The following is a 27228-nucleotide window of genomic DNA, read 5'->3' as shown; positions in this document are numbered from 1 at the left end:
TGGTTTCTGGACAGGAATTCCAAAATATGTACCAAAATGGTATCAAGATGCCAGGGGATCTGAAGGTTAGGGGTGTCCTGGTCTTCCCATGGGGTTAATATGGAGGAGCGTCTCCACTCAGTTTGTACAAATGCACATACAGGTTGCTTGTTTGATCTAGCAACTGATTATCATAATAGTTGTAACTATTCTTTCTTGGAATAAATTCTTAAATCTGGTATAATGACAATCAAAGTGTTTTGCAGACTGACTGACACATTTAGTATTGCATGAGTTAATGGCATAATAAATGCTACTCTTCCAACGAGAATATCTATCTATCTATCTATCTATCTATCTATCTATCTATCTATCTATCTATCTATCTATCTATCTATCTATCTATTGAACTCCTAGGTCTGTTATGCCTCATTATAAATATCATTCTCCTAGATTGCAAGCTTTTCATTTTTAGAGTACCAACAATTGCACCTTCTTCTTTCAAAGCGGCCAACATTTTGAGAAAACCTAAGAGGGGGGAAAAATGATCTCATTGGAGTCCTCAGTGGGGCAATAGTTTCCATAAAGACAGCAACAGCCTCTTTCTTATTCTGCATTCAACTTTACAGACTCTGACACCATTTGATTGCTCTGGCCTATAATTTAGCCGTTGGCTGCAGCCTCAGAATATATTTTGAGAGGAGGAGGGGGTGGGAAGGGAAGAGAAGGTGAAAGCCAGCCCACTTGTAGCTGGAGAGAAAGAAACAAATTTGGAAAATAGAGGAGGAGGAGGAGGAGGAGGAGAAAGAAAGCTCAGCCCAACCACCCTCGAAACAGTTTCCTGTTGCCATCCTCCAAGACACTTAGATTCCTTCAGACTTTTGAGAGAGGCTGAAGTTTTCTCAGCTGCCCTGTCCTTGAGGTATGGCGTCAAAACCTACTTTTCTATTCTCTTTTATTTATTCTTCATTTTTCTTCCTTTATCTGTTATTAAGCAAAGGAGTACTGACAGGGCCCAAAACTAATATCTGCATTTGAAGAGTAGCCTAACAAGAATAGCATTGATGCGTAAGAATATTCAAAGTGTTTTCTTGACGTTCTGTACTGTTGAGAATTCTGCATGCTGTGCCTAACTTCTGTTTTGCTGCTAATTGTTTTTTATTAATTGAATTAGTTTAATATAACATCCATGTTTGGCAACTATTATCAGTGCTCTTTTCTACTTGCTGAATAAAAAGGGAAGAGTAAAATTATTTTCAGGCCAATTGCAACCCTGTATCTAGGATTTTACAATTTATTGCCTCCTAATTAATTAGGACTGACACATGGAATACCAGGCATTGAAGAATAAACTTGGCAAGTTAACCTTGTTTAGGACATTTGCTTGGGCTCTATTTGCTTTTTGAAAAAGGGAGTGGGAAACATAATTTTTTACTTCCATCTTCATCTTTATTTCTTACGGTTTTATTGCAAAACAGAATTTATTTCTATCTATATATAAGCGTATCCAAAAGGAAGCATGCAATTCATTGCCTTTAAAATTAATTGCCTCAGCATTTGTTCCCTGACTTTATGGGACTACAGTAGAGACAAGAATTAAATTGTTTTCCCTTTCCAGAAGAGTCCTTTATTCCCTCTCCTGAAAAGAAAAAAAAAGGTTTTTGGCAATTCGGTGAAGTCAAAATTGCATTATTTTGAAATGTAAGTGTCATTCTCTTGCAATATAAAGGAGGAGGTTATGTTGTTTAGGGCATGCTATTCCCTTCCAGAGACAAAATATAAAAACAACAAATGCCACATATTAAAAAAAAACTATTCTGGAAGCATGGTAAATTGGACAAAAAAAGAGTTGTGCAAATGCCAGTGCAGAGAGATGAAAGGAAATGCATGCAGAATACCATGAAACCCATTTAGACAAAGCAATTGTGTGCCACATAGGCAGAGGCAGGAGACGTGGGGAAAGGGGAGGGGGGAAAGAGATATCAACTTTTCACATTTTTGCCAAGCCCCACCCTCTCGGAGAGGAAAAAAAAATCCCTTCTCTGCTATGACTCTTCTACAATGGAATGTCGGCTCCCATGGAAACCTTTTCAGGATCTTCTGGTTCAAGAGATGCCCTGGCCTTTGTGACCACAGATGTGAAAGGAAAGGATGCATTTAGTTGGAGTGTTTTGTATCAAAGTTTTGACCCCAAATACTGCTGGTTTTGCTATATGGCATCCAAAAGACAAAATGCAGGACACTTCAAGTTAATTAAAAAGAATTATTCTGCACTGTCTATTATTCAACTCAAAGTTTAATTTGGGTCAAGGGTCATCAAGACTCAGGCCTGAATCTGTGTCCCATGCTTAGTGTTTCACACTTAGATTGTTTTTGAAATGGCATATTAAAAGAGCAAGGGTTACACAAACACAAACTATAATAGCTGGAATGATTATCCTTTAGTAGATAAAGAATCAAAGGGTAGAAGCACCGTGCCTTTAATTTAGACTTCATTGTGCAGGTGGTAATTTAATAATACTGTATGGTCAGTAAGAAAGATGCTAATAACTTTTCCAACTGTCTGTGAGGTATAAGTGTGTGGTTTTCATTAATGACAATCTAGGCTACCATCCAGTCCAAATTGTGGTTGGACTGGATGTCTTAAGAGTACTTTTCACCCTCTAATGGTAAATCTGTATGGGTCCTACCATTCAGTTTGTAGGAGGGAAATTTTAGACACCACTGGTGCTGCTAGATCATCCTTTCCAGGAAATAGGACATCTCCCCAGAGGTCTTGTGATGATGCACAGATGACTGCTGGAACAATCTCTTTCTTCTTAGCGGGAGAGGCACTGGGAGAATAAATTCCTCCTGTCCCTTTTTCACAGCATGAGCAAAAAAACTTTGACTATAGCTTCTTCCCTGATGTCAGAAGCAGGGAAGATTGAATAGGAACTGGCATTACATGACAATGTCAGAATGAATAGGAACTGGCATTACATGACAATGTCAGAACGCCTGTTATAGCATTGACCAAGCATCCATCTCTCTCCGGCCATGCTGCATTTAAGCACAGTGATTGCAGGGAGGAAGTAGGAGCCAGTGGAAAAATGTATGTTAATTGATCCATAAGACAGTGGTATACAACTTTTACTGAGACCAAGACTTAAGTTCTACTTTGAATTGTGCCCTGGAGTCAAATCAAATGTTTGCTCCAGTCAGCTATTTAATAATTTCTCCCCTCTTGTCAATTAAAAATTACAATTGGGTAAGGCTTTGGGGGACAGGAAGCAGCCTGGAGGCTCAGCCTTTGCACTTCTGACTTCTATGCACCATAGCCAATATACTGCATAATTCTCTTCAAGTTCACTGAAGGCATTTCTGAAATCAGAATTTTCTGGCACCAGTGGATAACTTGTATCCTTCCAGATCTTGGAGTGAAATACTTACAGTTATACAGGAATGGAGTTTAATATCAAGCTTCTTCATACCCATCATATTTTCTCAAAACCAATTCAATCTGAGGTCTGCATTATGGGCTGCTGTTAAGATGCCAGGTCATCAGTGCTGATTTACTTTTAAGTTTTTGCCTGGCGTAGCATTCCTAACGGCTTACCCTGGGTACCTTCAAAGATGGGAATTGGTTCTTATTCTCAGGAAAGGGCCACTGAAATATAACCTAGAATTATCAATGAGCTTTCTTGGAGGGTTTGCTTATATCTATGGACCAGCTTGCTGTTAAAAGAGGAATGCTAGACCAAGTTTGACAAGGCTGAGGTTCAGACTCCACCCACTCATGAGGGATGATTCAGCTTAAATTACCTCAAAATGTAAATGGCACATTAGGGAGGCACAGTATACACTGGTATGAACTCCTGGAGAGAAAGAGGGATATGAATTATTTTTTACAAAATGCCAGCTAATATGGGTCCACATAATGCAACCCATTTGAACATTTTAAAGAAATCTTGGTCTAAATATACCAGGAAGAGATCCAAAGTACATCAGAATAGTGTGCATGGGGTCTTCGGAGAAGGGCGGGATATAAATGGAATTAAAATAAATAAAATAAATAAATAACAGCAGCAACATGGAATTTTAGAAGAGGATTGCTCCAAGGGATTTCATTTATTTAAATTGAAAACAGGAGAGATCTAGTAAAGAGTGGGAAAGAGATACATTTTTTTCCGGTTAAGCTTGGCTTTGACATTTAGGTATATTTGTTAGTGGTTTCACATGAAATTAGATTACGTATCAGTTTTCCAATTTTGTCCTGGATGGCAGATGAAAGCGACTCTTTTTTATATAATTAACAATGCAACCCGGATTTATTCACAAGGGCTTGAGTTAATTCAACAATACATATTTTAGGGTATGTGTGGAAAACTGCGGTCCAAGCCTCTGGCTATAATTATGTACTTGCTTGTGACTAACAGACATGGCTAAAAGCAAAAACCTTTGGAGTGTCACTGTGAATTTTCAAAAAATGTCCACATCAATATAGCTTTAACTTGGGTCCCTTTTAGATTTTTTTAAATGCTGTATGTAATAACTAGTAAGTAAAATATGCCACCTCTCACTAAAGAACAAGTCCATTTTGTCAGTGTTTTTCAATCAGAACGTTATCAATGCTTTACAGAATTATGTTGACTTTGAAAACAATGTTGCCCCTTATTACAGCCTTAAAAATTTGCCCACTTCCATTAAAATTGGTCTACAGTAAATTAATTCAAAGGCTGAATTACCTTTCTTCCATGATTTTATGAGTGGTAATTAGATAAAGCTTGACTAACATTCTGCCAGTCTGTCGACATTTCTAGGCAATGGTCATTACAAGCTATTTAAAGCTGGTGATTTCAGGCATTTCCCCTGCCTCTGTGAAACTCATAAGTTGAATAAAATAATATACAGGAGAAATTTGAGCTAGAGATTTTGTGACTCCACAAGGGTTAAGAGATGAAAGAATGCAAAATAGGTTGTTCAAGGTTTGTGCTAAAAAGCAGTTTTATAAGAAACAAATCTGCTAAAATCCAAATGGGTTCATTTCAATTTTATGTATTTTAAACCTAAAATCATATTCATACCTGGCCTAATTATACAGTTGATGGATTCATTCCATCAGTTACTTATCCTGGAAATGAGGCAAAATTCTTGGCAATTCTTATTTTATGTTTATGGACTATGTATGATGTATCTGTGATCCTATTCAACAAAGTATAGTTAACCAAAGTATGGGTATGTGAATCCACATTTGATCCTTAAGTATAATACAATGGCTTAGCTACCTATCTGTGGACTACTGCAATGCCTTTTAAATGCAGCTGTCCTTGAAAACCACTCAGTAGTTGCATCTGGTCTAGAATATGGTGGCATGAAGCGTTAAATGGGCATGCTTCAGTTTGCCTAAATAACAATGCTGTGCAAACTGCATTTGTTACCCCCAGGCTTCCCGATGCTATTTAAGGTGCTGGTTATTACCTATAAAGCACTTCTTTGAGTGGGGCCTAGTTACCTGAAGAATTATCTCTCATCCATGGTTTATAAGATCTGACAAATTAAGCATGTTCCAAGCCCTGTCTTTAAAACAGTGCAAGCTGATGGGACCCTGTTTACCTGTTATGGAACCTACACTGTGAAATAACAACCCTCAAGTGGTTTGAGTGATCCCAACTGTTATGTATGCAGGCACCTGCATAGCAACAGCCACCAGGGGGCGTTGGCCTGAACGGTTTTGGCGGGAAACCCAGTTTCGGCGGGAAACCTAGGGCCAACCCCATTGGCTGTCCGCTTACCTGGCTAGGTATTTAAGGAGGCCAGGTAACCCTCATCCTCCAGTTCACTACCCCCCTCCAATAAAAAGCTGAACTCACACACCGACTGGCGTCTCTTCCTTGTGTCGGACCCACTACACAATACCAACCCTGCTGTCTTTTAAACAGGCTTTGACAACTTGGTTTTTTTTTCCCAGGCTCACATTAGATGGGTTAAGTGTCCTCTGAGTGTGATGGTGCTATTGTGTTAGCTTATATTGGTTCCCTGTTTATTCCATTTTTAACTTGAATTTTGTTTTTATCTTGTATTTCAAGATTCATGGTGAGTTAGTGAGACTTCTAAATTTAATTTATAATTATAACAATAAATAACCACAAAAGTGAACACTGATAACATTTCAAATACAGCACATATTTCACATGGTGATCAAAACAGAATCCATCATCATAGCTGTCTAGATTCCCTCGTTAGCTAAGAACAAAATCAACCAAACCAATTTACAGTTTTAGGATTATGCTCAGTCAGTGTAAAGTATTTCTTTTTATCCAAGTTTATGGAGAAGTTCTGATTTCCACAATTTTCCAATTAGCAAATAGTATCTATTTAATGGGGATATGTGTGTCATTAAGACAGCCTGGTAATTAATACATGTTGAAACAATGCATGACAAAGATACCAACAAAGTATTCTCTTATCTTACTCCCTTATGTAAAAGATAGAAACATTAATACTAGACTAATTTGTAATTAAAGTCCTGTTATAATAATTCATTACTATATTCAAAGATAACAATAATAATAATAAAGTTGGAAGGGACTTTGGAGGTCATCTAGTCCAACCCCCTACTCAGGCAGGAAACCCTATACCATTTCAGACAAATGAGTGTCCAGTCTCTTCTTAAAAACTTCCAGTGTTGGAGCATTCACCGCTTCTGGAGGCAGGTTGTTCCACTGGTTAATTGTTCTAACTGTCAGGAAATTTCTCCTTATTTCTAGGTTGCTTCTCTCTTTTATGAGTTTCTATCTGTTGCTTCTTGTCCTGCCTTCAGTTGCTTTGGAGAATAGCTTGACTCCCTCTTCTTTGTGTCAACCCCTGAGATATTGGAATATTGCTATCATGTCACCCCTCACCCTTCTCTTCAATAAACTGGACATACCCGATTCCAGCAAATGTTCCTTATATGTTTTAGCTTCCAGTCCCCTAATCGTCTTTGTTGTTCTTCTCTGAACTCTTTCTAGACTCTCAACATCTTTTTTACATCGTGGTGACCAAAACTGGATGCAATATTCCAAGTGTGGCCTTACCGAGGCATTGTAAAGTGATATTAACACTTCATGTGATCTTGATTCTATCCCTCTATTAATGCAGGCTAGCACTGTGTTGGCTTTTTTGGCAGCTGCAGCACACTGCTGGCTCATTTTTAAGTGATTGTCCACTAGGACTCCAAGATCCCTCTCACAGATGTTAAATAAATATTATTCTCTACATGCTCTAGCTTCTATATTAGCATGATAATTCATCCATAATTGTCATCTACCTGTCCCCAGGTAAATAACAGTGATGCTTAGGAGTTTCAACTGGCGGTTCCTAGGTAAACATTTCTTTCATGAAAACTTTCAAAGGCTGAAATGAAGGCTACAGAAAATGGAGGGTAGCTTGGGGTCTTAGATATAGCACCACTCTTATTACTTAAGCAATCCTCTAAAGACACTTGTTTTCAGTCAGGGCAAAAGCAGATCCACATGAAGTTATAAAAACCTAGATGACTACAGAAAGGGTATATGGCTCAATTATAGCTATTCTGACAATCTACGGCAGGGCACAATCTGAAGTCCAACCGTTCATACAACTTTTTCTGTATACTGAAGGTTGGTTTTGAAGTTGCTACGCCAGCTTTAAAACTAGGGATTAATCCAAAAAGAAGAAGGGGGAAAGAGATTCTATTTTAATAGGGGAGGCAAATGATATATCTTGAGAGAGAGAAAACAGAAAAATTACACATTAGCAACTGAGGTGATAGAGGAGTGAATTTTAGTTATTCAAAGCTGGAAAATGAAATTTACTCTTCTGTAGAGAAAAAGAGAGGAGGCAAGCTACTTAGTACAGAAGAAGCAAATAATGCTGAGCTTAATGAGAAGAGAGAACAGGGCCTCTGTTAAGTGGAGCACAGTTATTACAGAAGGAGATGGACAAGATAGGCAGCTAATGAAAGACAAGTTTTCTTGCATCAAATCTATCTATATTGCCCTAAGTAGCCACGGAAAGAGAACAACCTTTTAAGGTGGTATCATCATCACTATGAAATAAACTTGCACTCCACTTAACAATGTAGGGATGCGGTGGCTCAGTGGGTTAGGATGCTGAGCTTGTCGATCAAAAGGTCGGCAGTTTGGCGGGTCGAATCCCGAGTGCCGCGTAGCAGAGTGAGCGCCTGTTACTCGTCCCAGCTTCTGCCAACCTAGCAGTTAGAAAGCACGTAAAAATGCAAGTAGAAAAATAGGGACCACTATGGTGGGAAGGTAACAGCGCTCCGTGCGCCTTTGGCATCTAGTCATGCCAGCCACATGACCACGGAGACGTCCTCGGACAAGCGCTGGCTCTTTGGCTTTGAAACGGAGATGAGCACCGGCCCCTAGAGTCGGAAATGACTAGCACTCATGTGCGGGGGAACCTTTACCTTTACCTTTACCACTTAACAATGGGCAAAATCTACCACGGAAATTTGCAGCAGACTCTTTATTGTTCCCAGACTAGTACTTTGAGCAGTGTCAATTGTCCACCCATTTTAATTTCCCAGAGTGGTCCTGATATAATGCTTCTCTGAGGAACTGGAAAATTGAACTGATGAGTTTCATATCAGGTAGCTGGATTATTTCCTCCCGCAATAGCAACCCAGAATTTTGCTTCAAACCCCTTGTCCCAATTTGCAACCCTATTAATACAAAGGCATTTAGCACTGAAGGGCAGCATTCATGGATACCTACCTGCATGAGGACTGTGAAACAAGCCCTCATAGCAGGAGAAGTACGCTATTGTATTCCACAGGTTTATGGCAAAGCACTAGCCAGACCTCTCAGCCAAAATATCTATGCAGTTTTTCTCAAAAAATAAGTTAGCTGATGAGGCTTTTCTTTATATTTTGTTTTTCAAATAAACGTGTTTCCTGTCTCCAGCGACAGATGTTTACGCAGGACTTATTTGCTCAAACAGCCTTTCTACCTCCAATCACAACAAGTGGAAGGACTGAGCATTGACTGGTGTGTTGTCTGATGGTCTCCAAACTTTTAGTGCAATGCCAGGCTATGAAACCCGGTATTTTCTGGCATTGGAAGACCCGGCACAGATCTTAGCCCAGCATTGACAACTGTTTCTTGAAGGGTGCTGTTTTCTGAACATCCACCCCTTTGGCACCCCATTCATACAGCTCTCCTGCCTTGGTTGTAAATAGAGCTAGAAAGCAAGGCAAATATGCCAAGCTTCCTGGAGCATAAGAAAAGCCCTTATAAATCTGGGATGAGGGAAACAGCCAGATTCAGCTGTACTTTTCCACCCAAAAATGCCCTGGGAAGGGAAGAACTAGTGACCTCAGCTTCAGGTCTTGGCAACGATGGAATGATGCTTTCCGTGGTCTCCAGAGCAAATAAAGGAGAGAGAGAGGAAGGGACGCCATGTACTGAACGGGAGTAAAATAGGTAGGAGTAAGAAGAGGAATGAATGCATTAAAGCGGAGCCAAGGAAAAGGGAAATAGACACTTTGCTTTAGCTACTCACTGCCCCTGCCTGTTCAAAATCTGGATCTACGGTGTGTTAGTCACATGCCGGTTATAGAGACAACCACACTACATGGTTTCTATTTGGACCTATTTATACTCCATGCCTTCTGGTTATTACTGTGCTCTAAACGTAGGCACAAAATGGTGAAATGAATCAATATCTAGACAGGTTGTGGCACAAACTTGTATTAGCATTTACCTTGTTACAGATAGCAGAAACAAATCTAACTGTCTAAGCAAGTTGCAAAGGCATTTATAAGTATTGCAACACATTGCCTGGCACAGAATGCCCGGTGCTGCCCCTTGACCTGAAAGGGTCTTGTATGAGCATTTTTCTAATTATTATCAAAACAGTTTCACCGTACCAGGTTCATCCGTAGATTCACAGTGGGCCCATTCAGACTCTTGCTTATGTGGTAGACAAAACAGATATTCCTCCTCTCCAGCTTATCTCATTTTGCATTGCAACAGATGTACATTGAAAAAAATAAATTTTGTTAATGGGACTTGGAACAAATACCACCATGTGGAGGGATTGCATCTCTGTGCCAGCAATTCCCCTAGAGCAGGGGTAGGCAACCTTGGCTCTTTTATGACTCGTGGACTTCAGCTGGCTCATGAATTCTGGGAGTTGAAGTCCACGAGTCATAAAAGAGCCAAGGTTGCCTACCCCTGCCCTAGAGAATGATCAAGGTTCAAGGCACGAAGCCTTGATATTAGTAGCCTGTAGATGAAACCAGCACAACAATGGAACGCCAACTGTAGATTAGCAAAAAAATAATAATAATCTCTCAAGATTTTCTTTCAATGTTTCCTTTTGGCAAAACCTGGATGAACACAAGTGGGCAAGCTTGAATACCATTATTGCAAAAATAATAATAATAATACAGATTTCCACCAACATGCGTGGATTTTACATACAGTCAAGAATAGGAAGCCACATACCTCAGTTTTTCATATTATGCATTTGTTTGATCTGAAATGGAACTTTTTTTATTGGGAATGTTGACTCCTGGAAAAAGCATACTTCTGGACTTCAACTCCCAGAATTCTCCATGGCTGGCTGGGGAATTCTGGGAATTGTGGTCCACAGGTCTTAAAGTTGCTAATATTGGACACCCCAGGGGTAGAGGAAGAGCATCAATGCTCTTTCTACTTATTTTCCATTGCCTGCCTAAGAGGTCCAAGGTAGTCTTAATAGGTCAGTAAACAAGAACCATTACTGAGTATGCAAATGCAGTTTTATTCCAGTGCATATTTTTTTTCTGATAGCACAGGTGCTTCAGATTTCCATTGGAATTAGTAATTATCTGCCACCTTTCCTCAGACGGCTGAGATTCATTTAGGAACAACGTGGACTTAAAAAAAAAATCTGGACCAAACCAAGGTTTGGCAATTTAGTGTGCAGGAATTACGGTGTGAATAAAGTCTTAATGCAATTGTTGGATTCCCAGATATAAGTAAAATACGACGTAATTGTTAAAAAAAAAAGACTCCTACCTCATGCAATTTGCTGCATATCCCAAGATATCAATGCCTACCATTAAAATGGTATGAAAGGTGACAATTTCCTGGGATTTTTGCTATTATAAAGAAATATTTTTGTTTTCATTTTTCTGACCGCTTTCAGCACCAATGAAACACCTTAATGGATCACCATTCCAAAGCACAGATTGGGACAATATGCTGGGTTGGTAGTTAGTGGTTCGGGCTGTCTTGTAAACCACCTTAGATGATGACTATAATGGGAAATCATGGGCAACAATGGGGGCACAACAACCTGCCATTGTGTGCACGATAATGTTATCCAATTTTCATCTTTTATGCAATGATATAATGGATATGACATTGTGGCATATACTGTATATTGCCTTGAGTTCTGTGGAAGAAGTGGGTACAGATATTAAAAATGAAAGATTCAGATTCAAAATACCGATTACTGTGAAATATAAGGGAAACCATACATACATACTTCCCTCCAACTTGCAAAATAAACTATGGTTCTTTTTTTCTCTGTAAACTCAGGTTTCAAAGAAAGATGCGGGCCTGGATTTTTTTCTTCCTCTGCCTGGCAGGCAAGGCACTGGCAACTCCAGTAAGTATCATCTTTAGCCCTAACACACACACACACACACACCCATCTGAATGTTATAGATGCTGAAGTGTCAAACTCTCCATATTGTAGAGTACAGTTGAAAGTAAGCACGCCAAGCCACCTCACTGCTCTGAACACTCAGAAATAGTCCCGCACTGAAGATCACTCTCAACCTTCCTACCCAACCACCAAAGCTTTCAACTTCTGCTGATTAATTTTTATCCAGCTGTATCTCTTGCACTTTGCAGTCTAGTCCACCCAGGACCGATCAAGGAGTTTTGTCAATGCATGACAAAACATAAACTTTTAGCAAGATAGTCGTAGCAATTCTAGCAATATATCGATTGTTTCCTTTAGTAAATATATCAGATATATATCAATATATATAAAAGTACATACCTATACTTTAAAAGCTGTTCACTTCCAAAGTAAAAAAGGAAATAAGTGAAAGTCATTGAAGGCATGATGCAAGAAAAAGAATTATAGCTAAATCTAATTTAGACTACTACCATTCCCTAGGACTATACCACTTATTTTTCTGCCCTTGGAAGCCATTCTTGCTTCCACCAATTCCATGTTATGTTTTCTTTAAATTTCTAACCTTTCTCTTTTTAATGGTTTCATCAGCTTTCATCATTATCCATTCATGACTTTCCTAGTCTTCACTTTCCTCTGATGTCATTCACTATTTGATTTTCATCTGAGTCCTTCATTCTTTCATCTATTCTAGTCACTCATTTGGTCCACATTAATTCATCACCTTCATTCTTGACCCCCTCTTTTTCTTTTTACCTATTCCATCTTCATTCAATTTATTATGTTTCTCATGATATACCCGATATTATATAACAGAGAAACATAACCACACCATAAGCAAATTACTTCAAAGTCACATTTTAACGTTTTTCAAGTTATACTTGCAGCCTTATCATTCAATGAAACAGTAAAATGTCCTATAAACTACAACATTATAACCCGTATGAAAACAACAAAGATAAGAAATCCCCTGAGAAATAAATTCGTGCATTTATCACCAAGAGAATATGAAGGATACTTACGCGTTGTTTATAGAAGTGCATTATGGCCAAGGAGAATTGAGTGCCTTCAATTTGGGCTTTGCCTCCCAGAGAGGAATTAGGTAAGGAAGTTCCATCTTTCAAAATAAAGGGTCAGGTGCTCCAAGAAATACTTGGCTCCTTGGTTCTCACTGTGGCAAAGGAAATCAGATTAAAATGTTTAGGGTGTCTGCTCAGTGTGGGATGAGGGCAACATGGAGGGTGTATGCAAGCAGAAGAGCTAGCCCAGCAGTAGTAGTAGAATTCTAGCACAAACTTGAGAACTCCGAGTAGAAGTCATTCTTATTTATTTCCCTGTTGTTGTTGTTTTTCTCTCTGTCTGTGTCTCACAGCAGGATGCTCTGCCAGAGGAGATGGAAGTTATAGAGGACACTGCAACACAGGTACAAAGTAACGTACGCAAACATCCCCAGGAGTGGGATGGGGAATTAAATAGCTCTAACTTCTCAGGATAGATGGTAACAGCAGATACGTTCTGCTCTGGCAGCTACAGGTTTCCTAAATGCAACTCTTTTGCTTTCTTCCACTCATTTCTACCTACATATTACACATACCAACATAATAAACTCTTGTAGGATGATGTGCTCCTCTTGAGAGATCTACTTAAGACACCGATTCCTTTTTTTCAGTATACTTATTGTTTTTATCTTTCCTGCCCACACTTGATTACATCTATCCTACCAGTCAATCAGAATGCCGGAGCCAGAGCCACTAAACCTGCTCAGCCTTGACTCGGCTGTTTTGTGGTTAGGTCCTCTCCACTTGTTTTTTTTTTCCTTTTCCTTAAAAAAAATATTTTTACCCTGCAGCTTATTAACACATCCCTCTTACCCATGGTTGGGACTGTTTTGGTTTGCCTGAATATAAATGCTTAGAATGTTAGAATATAAAATAAATGTCAGAAGTAAAGAAATACACGTCAGAATTAGAGCAAACAAATTGTTCGCCTACAGCAGCCGCTTTTAAAAATGAATTAGTTATACTTAGATGGTTGCCTGTCTTTATGTGCCATAATATTAGGTGGCTCTCAACAATAAAGCAGCAATAAAAATAATCATGTCACCTGTAAAAGGAGGCATCAGGAATCAGGTGTTTTTGTGTGCGGTTTTTTTTTTTTTTTTGGAAAACACCAACAGCTATGACCTAAAATAATATCTTGCTTCTTAAACTTTTAGTGCTTTTTGTAAATGTGAGGAGTGTTTCTGCATGAGGGTACTTTAAATATACTAGAAGGCAGCATTCTTCAACCTGGCACCCTTCTAAGTGTATTGCACTTCAATTCTTAGAGTGCTAGTTATGAATTCTGTAGCCTAAAGCAGAGGTCCCCAACCTTTTGGGCACCAGGGACCAGTTCCATGGAGAGAGGTTTTTCCACGGACTGGAGGAGGGGTGGTTTTGTGTACTGCCTGCATCTCCTGGATGGGGTTTTGCTTGTTTGTATGGCCCGGTTGTTGGCATGCCGCGGACCAGTACTGGTCCACAGACTGCGGGTTGGCCTAGAGCTTTAGGAAGGCTCCAAGTTGCAAAAGATTACTTTGGGGTACTTTTTTTGTTTTCTTTTGTTTTTGATTGGTATTTTGCAATTTCTATATTATTCTGTTGTTGCGAGCTGCTCAGAGTCATTCGGAGGCAGGTGGCATCCATACTGAATGAATAAATAAAGATGGCTTCCGAGTATTGGGTATAATATCCATCCGTCAGACCCTAAGTGTAACTAATCTCATTCCATCTGTTCATTTAGGAACCAGTTGGAATCAACCCAGTCCAGGTGGAAATTGGCGAGTTTGAAGAGACCACTGTGGATGTTGAGGAGATTGTGGCTGAAAGTACGTGGCTGTATAGCTAGATTCCTAAGATGTACTTATCTAAAGTATTTTGTGTATATGCAAGATCTACGCATCCGTAACAGATACACACATTTTATGCACATAAAATATCAAGAGAACTAAAACTGGCATCTGTCACCATGACATATGCAGTAAGCCCATTCCTAGAGGGCAAAATTTCAAACCAGTAGAAGAAGAAAAAATAAATAAGACATATTTTTCCGTTGTCACTCACATTTAGAGTGGAAAGGAATACATTTTGGGGTGTTCCTTTACATCAGGAGCCCCTCTTCAGATTGCAGAGTGGTGTTACATTCACTATCAGCCTGATTGGGAATGAGAATCAAATGGGAATTGTTTGACAAAGAAAACATTTGTCTCTCTCTCTCACACACACACACAGACACAGGGTTTGATGCCCGCTTTCTCCTCGTATATGGGAAGATTCACAGAGAAAATCTATATGGTTGCTAAGCATACATCAAGAAGGACGATGGCACACAGTCTATCATCAGTCAAGCAGTTAGAAGCATTTATGTTGCAATCCCATACACACATTTCCCCTTGGAGCCTTGGTGGCGCAGTGGGCTAATGCCTCCTTAAGTAACACCAGCTGCCTGCAATTAGTGCAGGTTCGCATCCCACCAGGCTCAAGGTTGACTCAGCCTTCCATCCTTCCGAGGTAGGTAAAATGAGGACCCAGATTGTTGGGGACAATTAAGCTGACTTTGTAATAATGCCGCTTGGGGGGGGGGCGAAAGCCCTAATAAGCAGGCATATACATAGAATGAAGGCTATTGCTAAGCACATTGATTTGTGCTTTAAATTGTAAGCCGCCCTGAGTCTTCGGAGAAGGGCAGGATATAAATGGGATTAAAATAAAAAAAAATTTCCCCTTTGGAACAGCAGAGAACAGAAGTGCATACATTTCCATTCATTTCATTTCATTACATGATTTTTAGTGACTGCACAGTTCAGTTTTTCTCCATGGCAATCTGTCCGTAACCTGGTTTTCTCAAGTCTTCTCAACAGTGAGCTCCTCACTACTGTTCATTGCGTCCATCTACCTTGCTCTCTTGCCTCCCGCCTTTCCCAGCATTGGAGCCTTCTCCTCCAGAGAGCTAGGTCCTCGCATAACGTAATCCAAGTAAACATGAAACTGGACAGCATAAGAAGTGCATAAATTTCCATATGGGGTTGAAAAGAATTGGGCAGGTGATTGTATCAGATTTGGAGTGTCAAGAGAGTCAGGTGATGGTTAGGAAGAGAGAGTGGCATTTCAGGTCCCAAATTGGGCAATCAATGTGTCTCTTTACACCACCTCAGAGCAAAATAAAATGATTTCATTGCAAAGAGAGTAAACCATGCAAGGGGCTTCCATTTCCTTCTCCTTTCTAGTGTGTCAAAGGGGAAACAATGAAGGATTCTCCTCTATAGATTGCTGATCATCTCCTCCCATTAGCAACAGGAAAACACCAATCCAATCTTAAGCTTAGCATATTAATTAGGTGATAAACTATCAGATCATTTCGTTTTCTCACCAGTTCATTTCCTTCTAAGGAGTTGATGATACTAGCTGTGGAAAAGAGTGGGAGGGACTCACAATAGGCCACCACAGCAGTGCAGGTTGCCCATTTATATTTTAAAGAATTTTGAGGGGAAGAAATTGACTGAGGATGGATATCATCAGGGCTTTTTTTTCTCATAGAACGCTCAGAATGGAGTTCCAGCACCTTTTTGGGATGGAACTTTGTAGAGTAGGCAAGGCGGGTTGTATGACATGTGTGAGTTCTGGCACCTTTTTCTTTTACAAAAAAAGCACTGGATATTATCTTTCTGAGACCAATCCACACTTCATTTAAATAGCTTAATTCATCTTTTGTTGAATGTTATTAACTGATTAAATGAGAAACAATTGAACTACATTCAGCCAGAACTTCACAAATGCATTAAATCAGAAATTCTGCAAACTTTGTAGAACCACAACTGCTCATTGTGAGTTTCTGCAGGCAAAGCAAACAGCAAAGCTAGAAGTGAGTTTGTTCTTGTTTTGTCTGATCAGGGTTTTGTTTTGTTTTTTAAGAAAAAAGTGCAAACCCTTCAAATTCTTGGGACCTTCTGGAGGATCCTAGTTTAAGAATCTTACCTTAGATGCTTTCTTGAAAATACTTGGGGACAATAAAATTCTAATCTCACAGAAGAATTTGCACCATTCGTGACAACCACATATTGGTTTCGATTGGTCCCGGTAGTTTCCATGTTGCTCCACTCAGTGATAAATGTAAACAACTTAACTAGACCTCAGAATTTCCTGCATAAACATTCTTAGGAGACTCTCCTGCACCTGATGATCCAGCTAAACCCTGAGCGTGATGGTTTTGTCGTGACTAGTCCTGGCTGTGGTTTTGTCGTGACTAGTCCTTCAGTTTTTGTGAAGCAGCATTGGCCCTCTTTTGTTTCTAAAGTAGCTTCTCTGATCTTCCTTAGACCCCTGCCAAAACCATCACTGCAAACACGGCAAAATCTGTGAAGTAGATGAAAGCAACACTCCAATGTGTGTATGCCAAGATCCTTCCAGCTGCCCAACCAGCACTGCAGTGTTTGAGAAGGTAAGCAAAGACTTTAGAAACCACACAAGGTGAGTAAATATATATCAGTAAAAGAAAAAAAGAAAGATACTCAACTATAGTGAAGCTGAATTGTAACTACATATTCAAGATTGTAATGAACTGCATGTCAGGTTCCCCAATGAAAGCTGATGTAATTACTGTATAGGCTACTACCAGTTCTGCCTTTATTAAAGAAACATGGGGAGGATTGTCCTTTAACTTTGGAGTAAAAGGGATCAGAGTAGGAGGATTTATCTGGGCTTGTGCAGGGTAAGATTATGAATGGAGGCCAATTTGGTTGGCAGTACATAATTCTGTTCATTTCTGAACATCTGCAATTTTTAATCATCACTCCATCTTTATAGATTGTAGAAGGCAGATGAGAATGGGAGGCAGTGCTTACCAGTGGTTCTCTCTGTGTTGGATAAATAACAAGGCAACATTGGGGGACTTTGACTCTACCATTTGGGTTTGTTTTGTGGCCTACCACAAATGTCTATCTTGAACCTCATACTCTTTTAATATTTATACAGCATGCAGCTCTTTGAAAAGACCATTCATCATTTGGAAATGCAGTGACATCATTGAGCTTTCCATTTTATTTGAATTCAGGAATGGAAGCTTAGTCCTTGAAAAAGTCCCAATTGCATTTTGAGTCATGTAATTAGACAGGTTGAAGTTTATTCTGAGTAGACTTGTTGATTTGTTGTCATAGAGTAGGAGAAAGACCATGCTCCATTTGGACACTTTTTCTAACACAATAATCTTTTTCACAAAGGTATGTGGTACTGACAATAAGACCTATGACACCTCCTGCCACTTCTTTGCCACCAAATGTACTTTGGAGGGCACCAAGAAAGGACACAAACTTCACCTGGATTACATTGGACCTTGCAAAGGTGAGTTATTGTCCTTAAGAGTGAAACGGTACAATTAGGAAGTAACTTCTTAAGAATGCCCTTTGACCATATTTTCAGAGTCTAGGGACTTGACATTCATGCAGTCTAAGGAATTTGGCACTACATGGGGCCCCTATATCATCAACACGGAGTGCATGGGCGGCTTGGATAATGGGTATCCTGCTGGTTTTCTGTGCCAGTTGGAAAATGATAAATCATCCAATGTTGAAATCTAACCTTAATCTATTCTTTGATTGTGACGGTTTGTTTCCTTAGCTCATTTATTCAGCGATAGTTCCTAAAGGTCAAGCCTTATCCCCTCCTGCCATTCATTCATTTTTATAAAGGTCATTGTGCATATTGCCAGAAAGACTTTTCTTTCTCTCTTTGTTCAAGTAGCAGATTCCATTGGTCAGCCTAAAAGCATGGCATTCAACCTCTCCCCAATCTCAACCATTTGAATTCATTTTCAGGTTATATAATAGACTCAGGCAGACTTGAGACAGGAAGGGCCTAGCCCTACCCAATCACTGCTTTTCCACTATACAATACAAGGAGAAATGCAGTGCGTTGTCCATATTTGTATGTCTACCTGTACAATTGGTACACAGCAGTGATTGTGATACAGGTGTCTATATGTCTATGTATATAGCGGTCCAGATTGTTATAACACTATTAGACACTAAATATTTTCCTAGCCTTGCTTAGTTTTGGCACAGACATCTCTGGCTATTTTCAGAATTAAAATTTAGGACCATCAGAGTGGAGTTCCATCTGGTCAGAACAGAGCATGCACAATAAAGGTGCTTTCACCGTGATGTTCATTGGTAGAATATTTTTTACTTTTGGCACCGATGGCTTTCATTTTAAATCAAGAGGCAGCCTCTACTGCTAACACAGAGACATTGACCACCTCACCAATCTTCCTATTTGCTAATCAACCCCAATATACTTTAACGTTAACCTGCAACGTCTCCCTGTTCTTAATGTCCGCAGATGTGTAACTCTTTCTCTTAGTGTGCTCCCCATATATGTGTGAGTCTGGAGTTAGAGAACATGTTCAGCCGCTGAGATTGCTCAGTCTCAACCAGCCAGTAGCTGAGCACAGACAATGCCAACATTTCAGTGCTTAGCCATTCCCTTTCAAACTTTGAGTGTATTGCCCCCAGAGTTTCTAATACTCCATGAATAAATATTTGCCTTTACAAATAAAGCAAGTAAACCTTTAGCATTCCCCTTCCCCACACATACACATACAATTCATGGTTTTAACCACATGCATTTAGGTTCAATTGTCTGATGCTTTGTAAACCATTTATTATGATAGGTGGCTAAGAGGAAAGTCATTTAAACACAAACACACAGAGACACGCTTCAAAGGTGATGCAGAGGGAATCCTGTAAAAGCAGCTTTCAAGCAACTTTGTTAACCTAGCCAATTCTGAGTATTACATGCCAATAAAATCACATTTGAGGGTTTTTCCCTTATGTGTGATAAAGGAAACATTAACTAGGATCTGGGTGGTCATGGCAGGCAGGCTCTCCAAAGTAAAATTAACCTAAGAGGAGGATGGTTTCATTGGAACATGGATTTCCTCCTCCTCTAAAGCAAACAGTTTTTCTTGGGAAGGAAAGGATTGGTAGCTTTGGAAATCTGTATCCCATGAAATGAAAAGAATTCCAGGAATCTCTCAGATTTAAATGGACTTTAATACTACATTTCTGACTTGGAGTGTTAGATTCCACCTCCTACTTACTACTATTCCTTGACTTTTATTTAAAGGGGCAGGGGAAATCTTAAAGCTTTTTTTAAAGCAAAAACCAGGTCAATCAGTATCATTGTAGGTGGTTAAATTCAACTCTAAAATACCTTTCAAAAGTTCAGACTGGCTCAGAATCCTGAAAATAATGTCCGGAGAAAATTGAAAAGATAATCTCTCTGCAATGCAGAAATTATGGAGCATCATTAACAGACATGGAAAAAACTGTTGACCAGAGTGGCTGTTAAATGGTGCAACTGTGCAACTATGTTGGGGAAGGAAAGCAATGAGTTAGAAGGGTGATAGAGGGTAGAAGAAACAAGTGGGAAAAGGATTGTGCTGCACATCACAACACCAATGTGATTAACTGCAGAGATAGGGGATGTAATTAGAGGAACAGAGCACTAGCATCTCTGCCCTACCACAGAATTGCAGTTGTCTCTAATAGCCTTTCAGCCACTTATTAGCTGGGAGCAGTGGAAAACACCAATCACTGTGTCCACTGCTGAGTACAATAGCTCTTTGGTTATATTTTTAATAAGTTGTGCCTGGACTGATGGGGCTCTGATTGCATTTCAGTCATTCCTACCTGCCTTGACGCTGAGCTGACCGAATTCCCTCTGCGTATGCGCGACTGGCTGAAGAACGTGCTGGTCACCCTGTACGAGCGGGATGAGGACAACAACCTGCTGAATGAGAAGCAGAAACTCAAGGTGAGCAAGAGACACGCCTAAGCAGAGCCCCATAGTTTATGATGCCTTTCTTACAAAGGGACGCGCAGTCACTGTCTCTCCCCACACACACACACACACACACACTCACTCTATTTTGCTGACTAGGTGAAGAAGCTCCACGAGAATGAGAAGCGTCTCGAAGCTGGCGATCATCCAGTAGAACTCCTGGCCCGTGACTTTGAGAAGAACTACAACATGTACATCTTCCCTGTGCACTGGCAATTTGGACAGCTAGACCAGCATCCTGCGGATAGGTAGATACTCCTATTCTTGGCTTATGAGAAACTGGGCATAGACAGGGCCCATTAGCTCATTAACAGAATTAGACCTTGGTTACTATTGGTTAGCCTTTAGCAAGGTGGCGTTAAAACATTCACCTGGGATACAGAAATCAAGACTCCAGTTGAGTTTAAAGATTACAGGTGAAATCAAATAAGATAACAGGTAAAATTAATCAGTGAGTTAGGGTACTATTAAAAAAAAATCAGACACTGCTCTCAAATAATGACAAGTTGTTCATTATAACTGATTAGTGCTTTTATTTCCAGGATCATTAAATAGGACTTTTTTTTCAAATCCTGAGATGTATGTCATTTTAAAAATGTTTGAAGATCTTATCACAATATATAGAGGGAATAAAACATAGTCTGATGCCAGACTATAAAAGATCCAATGCAGACTGCATTTACCCTTTAAATATTTAAGCTGAGACTAGGCATAAAATACTTAAGATATCATCATAAGGAACTTCTTTGTAAAGATGTTGATGGAAAAAAGAGATAATGGAAAACTCTTTGTCCCATAGAACAGGAAACTGCACATTATACTCTGGAAGGTTTAGTGATATATTATCTAAGTGAAACATATAAAAGGAGAAAGATGCAAGATAATAGGGGATATAGACATGGGTTTTTTTATGCCCCCCCAGTATGTTAATGTAGAGTCTGGGCGACTGGATGGGGCTGAGAATTTAATGCCCTTCCTGACATCTATGTGGAGTTTGCAGCAGATATTTTTTCTTTGCACCCTAAGACAGAAACATCTGCCTAGGACTTAACTCTCAACGAGAGTGGGAGGCAAGAGTCTTAGTCCCCTGGTTTGCTTTTGTAGCCAGAAATGGACTTGAACCTCGGTTTTCTTAGTACCTTAACACTTTAAGCACCATGCCACACTGACTCTCCTTTCCTGTCTTTCAGTCCACTTTTTTTTCAGTCACTCATTATTCAGGATTATTCAAGCTCCCCCACAACACTGAATTATTTTCACTTTCACTGTGGTCCTTTTTCAGTGTTGCTGCAAAATTGCCCATTTTGAGTGAGAAATAAAAGGAAAGTGATTTGTTAAGCATCCAGCAAGCCTAACACACATAGCAAACTTTAAGATCTCTTATGGAAGAGAAGTTGGGGAACATGAGTTGAAAATCTTAGCCTTGTTTTCTTTGATGGTAACTTTTGACAGGAATTTCAGGGATATAACCCTGATCCTACCTCTCTATCTTATTCATTATTCTTCCTTTCTTCTATTTCCCAAGCCCTCCTGTCAGGTTCAAACAAGCAGGCCCACACTTGTAGAGTTCAAAGAAGCTACTTTATTGTTCTATTCCTATTCCACAGAATTCTCCCCAGACTGGTAACTTTGACCTGGGAAAGATTAAATAAGGCTCAAAGGCATGGGGAGGGGGGATATCAGATCTTGCCCTCTTATATTCACATAACAATTCCCAGTGCTTTTTTTGTAAAAGAAAAAGGTGCCGGAACTCACACATCTCATGCAACCCGCCTTGCCTACCCTTCAAGGTTCCATCCAAAAACGGTGCCGGAACTCCATTCTGGGCGTTCTATGACAAAAAAGCGCTGACAATTCCAGACTGATCTCCCTCTTGGGAGGATTGTTCTCCAACACCTCCCAAGCACAGTTGTGTATTCTCCATCATCTGCTCAAATCTCATGCTCAAAATGTTTCGGAACTAACTCCAGAATAAAAAAAAGATTATAAGGTAGAAGTGTAAAGCAAAATGGTGCAATCATTGTCTTTTTTGTAAATGCTTTTCCAGCTCCAGGTTATTTCCTCTGTAATTTTGTGCAATGGAATTATGCTGGGGATCCTTTCAACCATCACGCATGCCTTGTCTATGAGATTTCTTGGAGCTGTGGTCATTGTGCCCGCTTTGATATTCCTTTCAGATACCTGTCCCACACTGAACTGGCCCCTCTTCGAGCTCCCTTGATCCCTATGGAGCACTGCACCACTCGCTTCTTTGAGACTTGTGATCTAGACAATGACAAATACATTGCTCTGGAAGAATGGGCCAACTGCTTTGGCATTAAGGAAAGTAAGTATCACATATCTGTGCTGACTTAGGAGCATGGTGCCTCAGATGATTAGGACACTGGGTTGGAGGTTAGCAAGCCCACGTTCAGACCCATGTGCTGCTGTGGGGCAGGGTTGAGCTCCCATACTTCATTCCAGCTACTGCCAGAGACCTGACAGGAGTCCCCAATGGGTCACCCCGCTGGGCAATGGTGATGTCACTTGCTAATCCTTTCAATCAGGAAGTGCCTCAGTGCTTCTGACATGAATGCAATGCAATCTACGCTGACCACAACTGAAAAAGGGAGAGAGAAGTGGACTTAATTCTAAAATCTCTAGAAGGCTGGCTGTCCAAAAAATTGCTGATCTACGGTGCAATTTTGAGCATACTTGCTCAGCAGTAAATTTGTCAGCCTTATGAAACTTACTCTAAATAAGTGTATGTAGAATATCAACCCAAGAAACTTTATGAACTGGAATAAGTGACGATGCTCTTAATGAACACTGATTTTAGTGATCGCTGATTAGCTGAATTAGCTAACTGGGATTAGCTGAAGCTCTTAAAGACTACTTTTCTTCATTTGTATCCCAGCTTTCCTTCAAGAAATTCAGAATACCTTATATATAATTGGCTTATAAAGGCAGTCCTCATTTGCCTAATGATTGTTCGTAGTTATGACAGTAATGAAAAAGTAACTTTGCAAGCAGCCCTCATATTTGTGATCTTTACAGATCTGTAAAACAAAGGAAAGCTGAAGTAAGATCATAAGCAAAGTCACAGTTTCACTTACCAACCATTTGGCTTAATGGCCGAGTTGCCATTCCCAGTTCTGGTTGCTAAAGGAGACTACCTGTAACCGTATTAGGAAGCTTCCTTAGCTAAAACTGTTTAGCTTTAATAGTAAGACCGAGTCATAGATACCTTTAGAATTTCTAAAGGCTCAACATTTTTTCACCAGTCATTCTTCTGCATTCTAACTAGCCAAGCATTCCTATTCCTCAGTATGGCTTTAAAAACCTCTTTCTAAAACAGCAGTCTATTAGCCCAGGGCTTTTCAACCAGTGGTACGGGTACCACCTGTGGTACATTGGCACCTGGCAGGTGGTACATGACCATCCTAGAAAAGTGGTAGCTGGGGAGGGGAATGAGCTGAACCGCTGGCAGCACCGCACAAGCCTGAGCGAGAGACGGCTGGAGCTGCAGGGCTGTCAGGGCTCAGCAGAAGCACCAGGATCAGCGCCAGGCTCCATGTGGAGCTTGGCACTAATCCTGGCGCTTCTGAGCCCAGAAGAAGCGCCGATCAGCTGGAATGTTGCAGCATCTCCAGGGTCTTGTGATTTACATTCAGATGCTTGGCAACTGATTCATATTTATGATGGTCACAGTGTCCCAAAGGTCATGTGAAGTGACCAAAACCTGCTACAACCACCCGGGGGGGGAATAAAAACCAAACACCCCCACCCCACCCCAGCTGCCAATCCTCAACAGAAATGCTCACAAAAATGAAAACCTTGGACAGGAGGAAGAGCGCCACCGGGCAGGCAGGCAGATGTCTTGCTTGGCTGTGGCTTGGGGGGCATTTTTTTTCAGTGCCATTGTAACTTGGAACAGTCACTAAGCGAACTGTTGTAAGTCAAGAACTACCTGTACTTCATCACTTTTTTCCTTTTTGTTTTTTTTGGTCAAGTTTTTGACACCTTGCTAGATAACTGGTGGTACTCGGATGTTGCCATATCCTAAAAGTGGTACAATGGGTGAAAAGGTTGAAAAGCCCTGTATTAGCCGAATAGCTTATAGCGGTATTCTCCAAGCTAATATTCTCCAGATATCTCTTTACAACTCTGAACACCGTGGGTAGGAATTCTGAGAGCAGTAATCACTGCACCTGGTGGGGACCAGTTTGGAAAAGACTGTTCTTTAGATAACAGCAAACCTAAATGCTAGGAAAGGCAACTGAATCACATAAATGTTGTGTAAGATGATAACGACAGTAAGCATGTTTCTTACGTGACGTCTTCCTTTCTTTTCACAGAGGACATTGACAAGGATCTTGTCATCTAAATTTAGCAGCTTCTTCATCTGTATGCACAAGTTGTGTTCTTCCATTTTAATAAGTTGAAGAATGTTTTTTCTTTATTTTATTGGGGACAAGGTGCTAATATAGGTTTAAACGTATACATTAACGGTGCTAAAAAAAAAGACAGAAAGTTGATAGTAGCTTAATCTATACCACTAGATCACTTTGCTCACACACCCATTGTGCATTTCTTTTGACCTTTTAATTTGATGACACTAGTGCAGTAATTAAAAAAATCTGTTTCAACTTTCTACTGCTTAGACTATTTAAGTTGACTCTAGTTGATAGACTCAAGACTATTAATCCCCTAATTTTTAAAGAAAGGCAAGAAAGGAAGATAAACCAAAAAATGTGTGGAGAGACTGGGCTTTACAAAGTCAGGTGTTGCAAATGTTTTATGAAAGTTTAAGAAACCTGGATTTTATATGGTTGTGCAGTGGGAATGGCAGGGAAGGGGATGGGTCAGGAATGAAAATTAAGAAAGATGAATATGTAAATTTGACAGTTCTTTGAATGTAACAATAATTGGGCACAAATTCAAAATAACATGAACACAACAACAACTGAAGTATTGGAAAGTTTAAGATCTTGTAACCCTTTCATCCTCCCACCCTTTAAAAATAAAAAGTTAAAAATGCTTCTGCTTCACAGCTACTCAGTGACTGTATTGCTTTTTGCTGTGTTTCTATGTCTTAAAAGTTAAATATGGTGCTTATCAAAATTTGGTTGTGACTGTTTTTACTGGGTCTTTCTCTTTCGGTGACCTATTAACTGAAACACATTCTGACACAACAAAGCACATGCGTCTGAATATGATACCCTCTCTGTATCCCTATTCATATTTTTCAGATGAAAATTTCAATTCTGCCCTTGGTGATAGTGCTTCTAAAAGTTCAAATTATGTGATATAGTGTAAAAAGCATTCAAATGTTTCTTGAGTTTGCTTACTAATTGGGAAAGATTTCCTCTATAATAAAATATTTTACTTGCAAAACAAAGATAGTCAAATCACATGAATATAAATTTTCATTCAGCTTTTAATTATCTATACAAGACTGTACAATGCTGCTGAAGTATGGGCAATCCAACGCTAACACGTTTCTTTTTAAAAGACTTAGTTTTGAACACTGGGTAGATAACAATGATTGGGTTTGCAAATTACATCATTTCATTCTTTATATAACCATATTTATTATATAAAACACAATTGATTTATAAAATACAATATCTGACTTCACAAAGGACCACAAGCCAAAAGTGAACAAATCACATTATGATTTGGCATGATGTTTTAACCCACCCATTTGATAGACAGGTGTATATCCATAGTGAAGTATGACACAGGAACAATAATCAACACTGATCATTTGATTTTGCTGAATAAAATTGGTTCTGCCAAGATTCAAATACTTGAGGCATATCTGCAGACTTATATGAATGCTCCAAGACTGGAAGTTTTTAAGAAGAGACTGGACAACTGTTTGTCCGAAATGGTATAGGTTCTCTTGCCTGAGCAGAGGGTTGGACTAGATGACCTCCAAGGTCCCTTCCAACATCATCATCATCATCATCATCATCATCATTATTATTATTATCATCATCATCATCATATTGCATGGCACATAGAAATTATAGTTCCACGAGAGGCTCGAACCTCAAATACAGGTGGTTGATGTTTTTTTACCTTGTACTCAGGATGATTCTTTGGGTGAAATATAAACAGGTATAAAATACATTCAAACTAATGCCTCTAGAACTGACCACATGTTAACTATTTAATTTACTGTATGGAAAAAGAAATCCAAACCTTTCTACCAACCCAAAGAGATGTTGCATCTTCTTTACGTATTCATACCCTCTCCTGTTTTACAAGAGATGATTGATAGAAAATCCTTCGGTGGAGGAATTAAAGTTAGGAAAGGCTGGTTAAAATCTTTGATTAATCATATCCTCAAAAGATATATTAAGGTTTGAATGAAGAGTCTGTTTACTCATGTGGAGTGGCACCTAGGAGATATTAAGGGAGAGAAAGGGCTGGAAGGTTTTTTAGACCGTTTTGAGTTATTTGGGAGAATAATGCCTCCTTTGTCTCTAATGTGAAGCACAAGCACAGCTGCCACAGAAAAATAGGCATAGATGGCCTTTAGCTAGAAATATAAGAAGTCTCAGCCAGCACCATAAAATCTGACCTCTTTCTCTCTTGACATCAGCAAGAAATTCCAGCTCATTTAGAGGCCACTAGGCTGGGAGTCTACGTAAAGCTGGATGATAGATCAGTCCAAGACACCTTCACCGTAGCTACTTCTGTTCAATGATAGTAGGTAAAGGTAAAGGTT

General features: G+C 39.6%; 1 protein-coding gene across 2 annotated transcripts; it reads left to right on the top strand.

Annotated features, from left to right (window-relative positions):
- The first annotated feature begins 777 nt into the window (after positions 1-777).
- On the top strand, positions 778-25183 carry SPARC (secreted protein acidic and cysteine rich). 2 transcript variants are annotated; one of them, XM_081317078.1, is made up of 10 exons: positions 778-901; positions 11532-11601; positions 13013-13060; positions 14419-14503; positions 16991-17112; positions 17891-18011; positions 20350-20483; positions 20610-20758; positions 22688-22836; positions 24848-25183. In XM_081317078.1, exons 2-10 carry the CDS (start codon positions 11545-11547, stop codon positions 24874-24876), a joined length of 894 nt encoding a protein of 297 aa, XP_081173204.1. In that variant the 5' UTR covers positions 778-901; positions 11532-11544; the 3' UTR covers positions 24877-25183. The 2 variants fall into 2 exon arrangements, with proteins under 2 accessions (XP_081173204.1, XP_081173203.1); XM_081317077.1 differs by having other exon boundaries at positions 13010-13060.
- Positions 25184-27228: the final 2045 nt, after the last annotated feature.

This window comes from Vipera berus (genome assembly GCF_964194415.1).
Source record: "Vipera berus genome assembly, chromosome: 2".
In the NCBI taxonomy this organism is placed as follows: Eukaryota; Metazoa; Chordata; class Lepidosauria; order Squamata; family Viperidae; genus Vipera; species Vipera berus.
The sequence above is the reverse complement of the archived record's forward strand: the minus strand, read 5'-3'. Positions and strand labels throughout refer to the sequence as shown.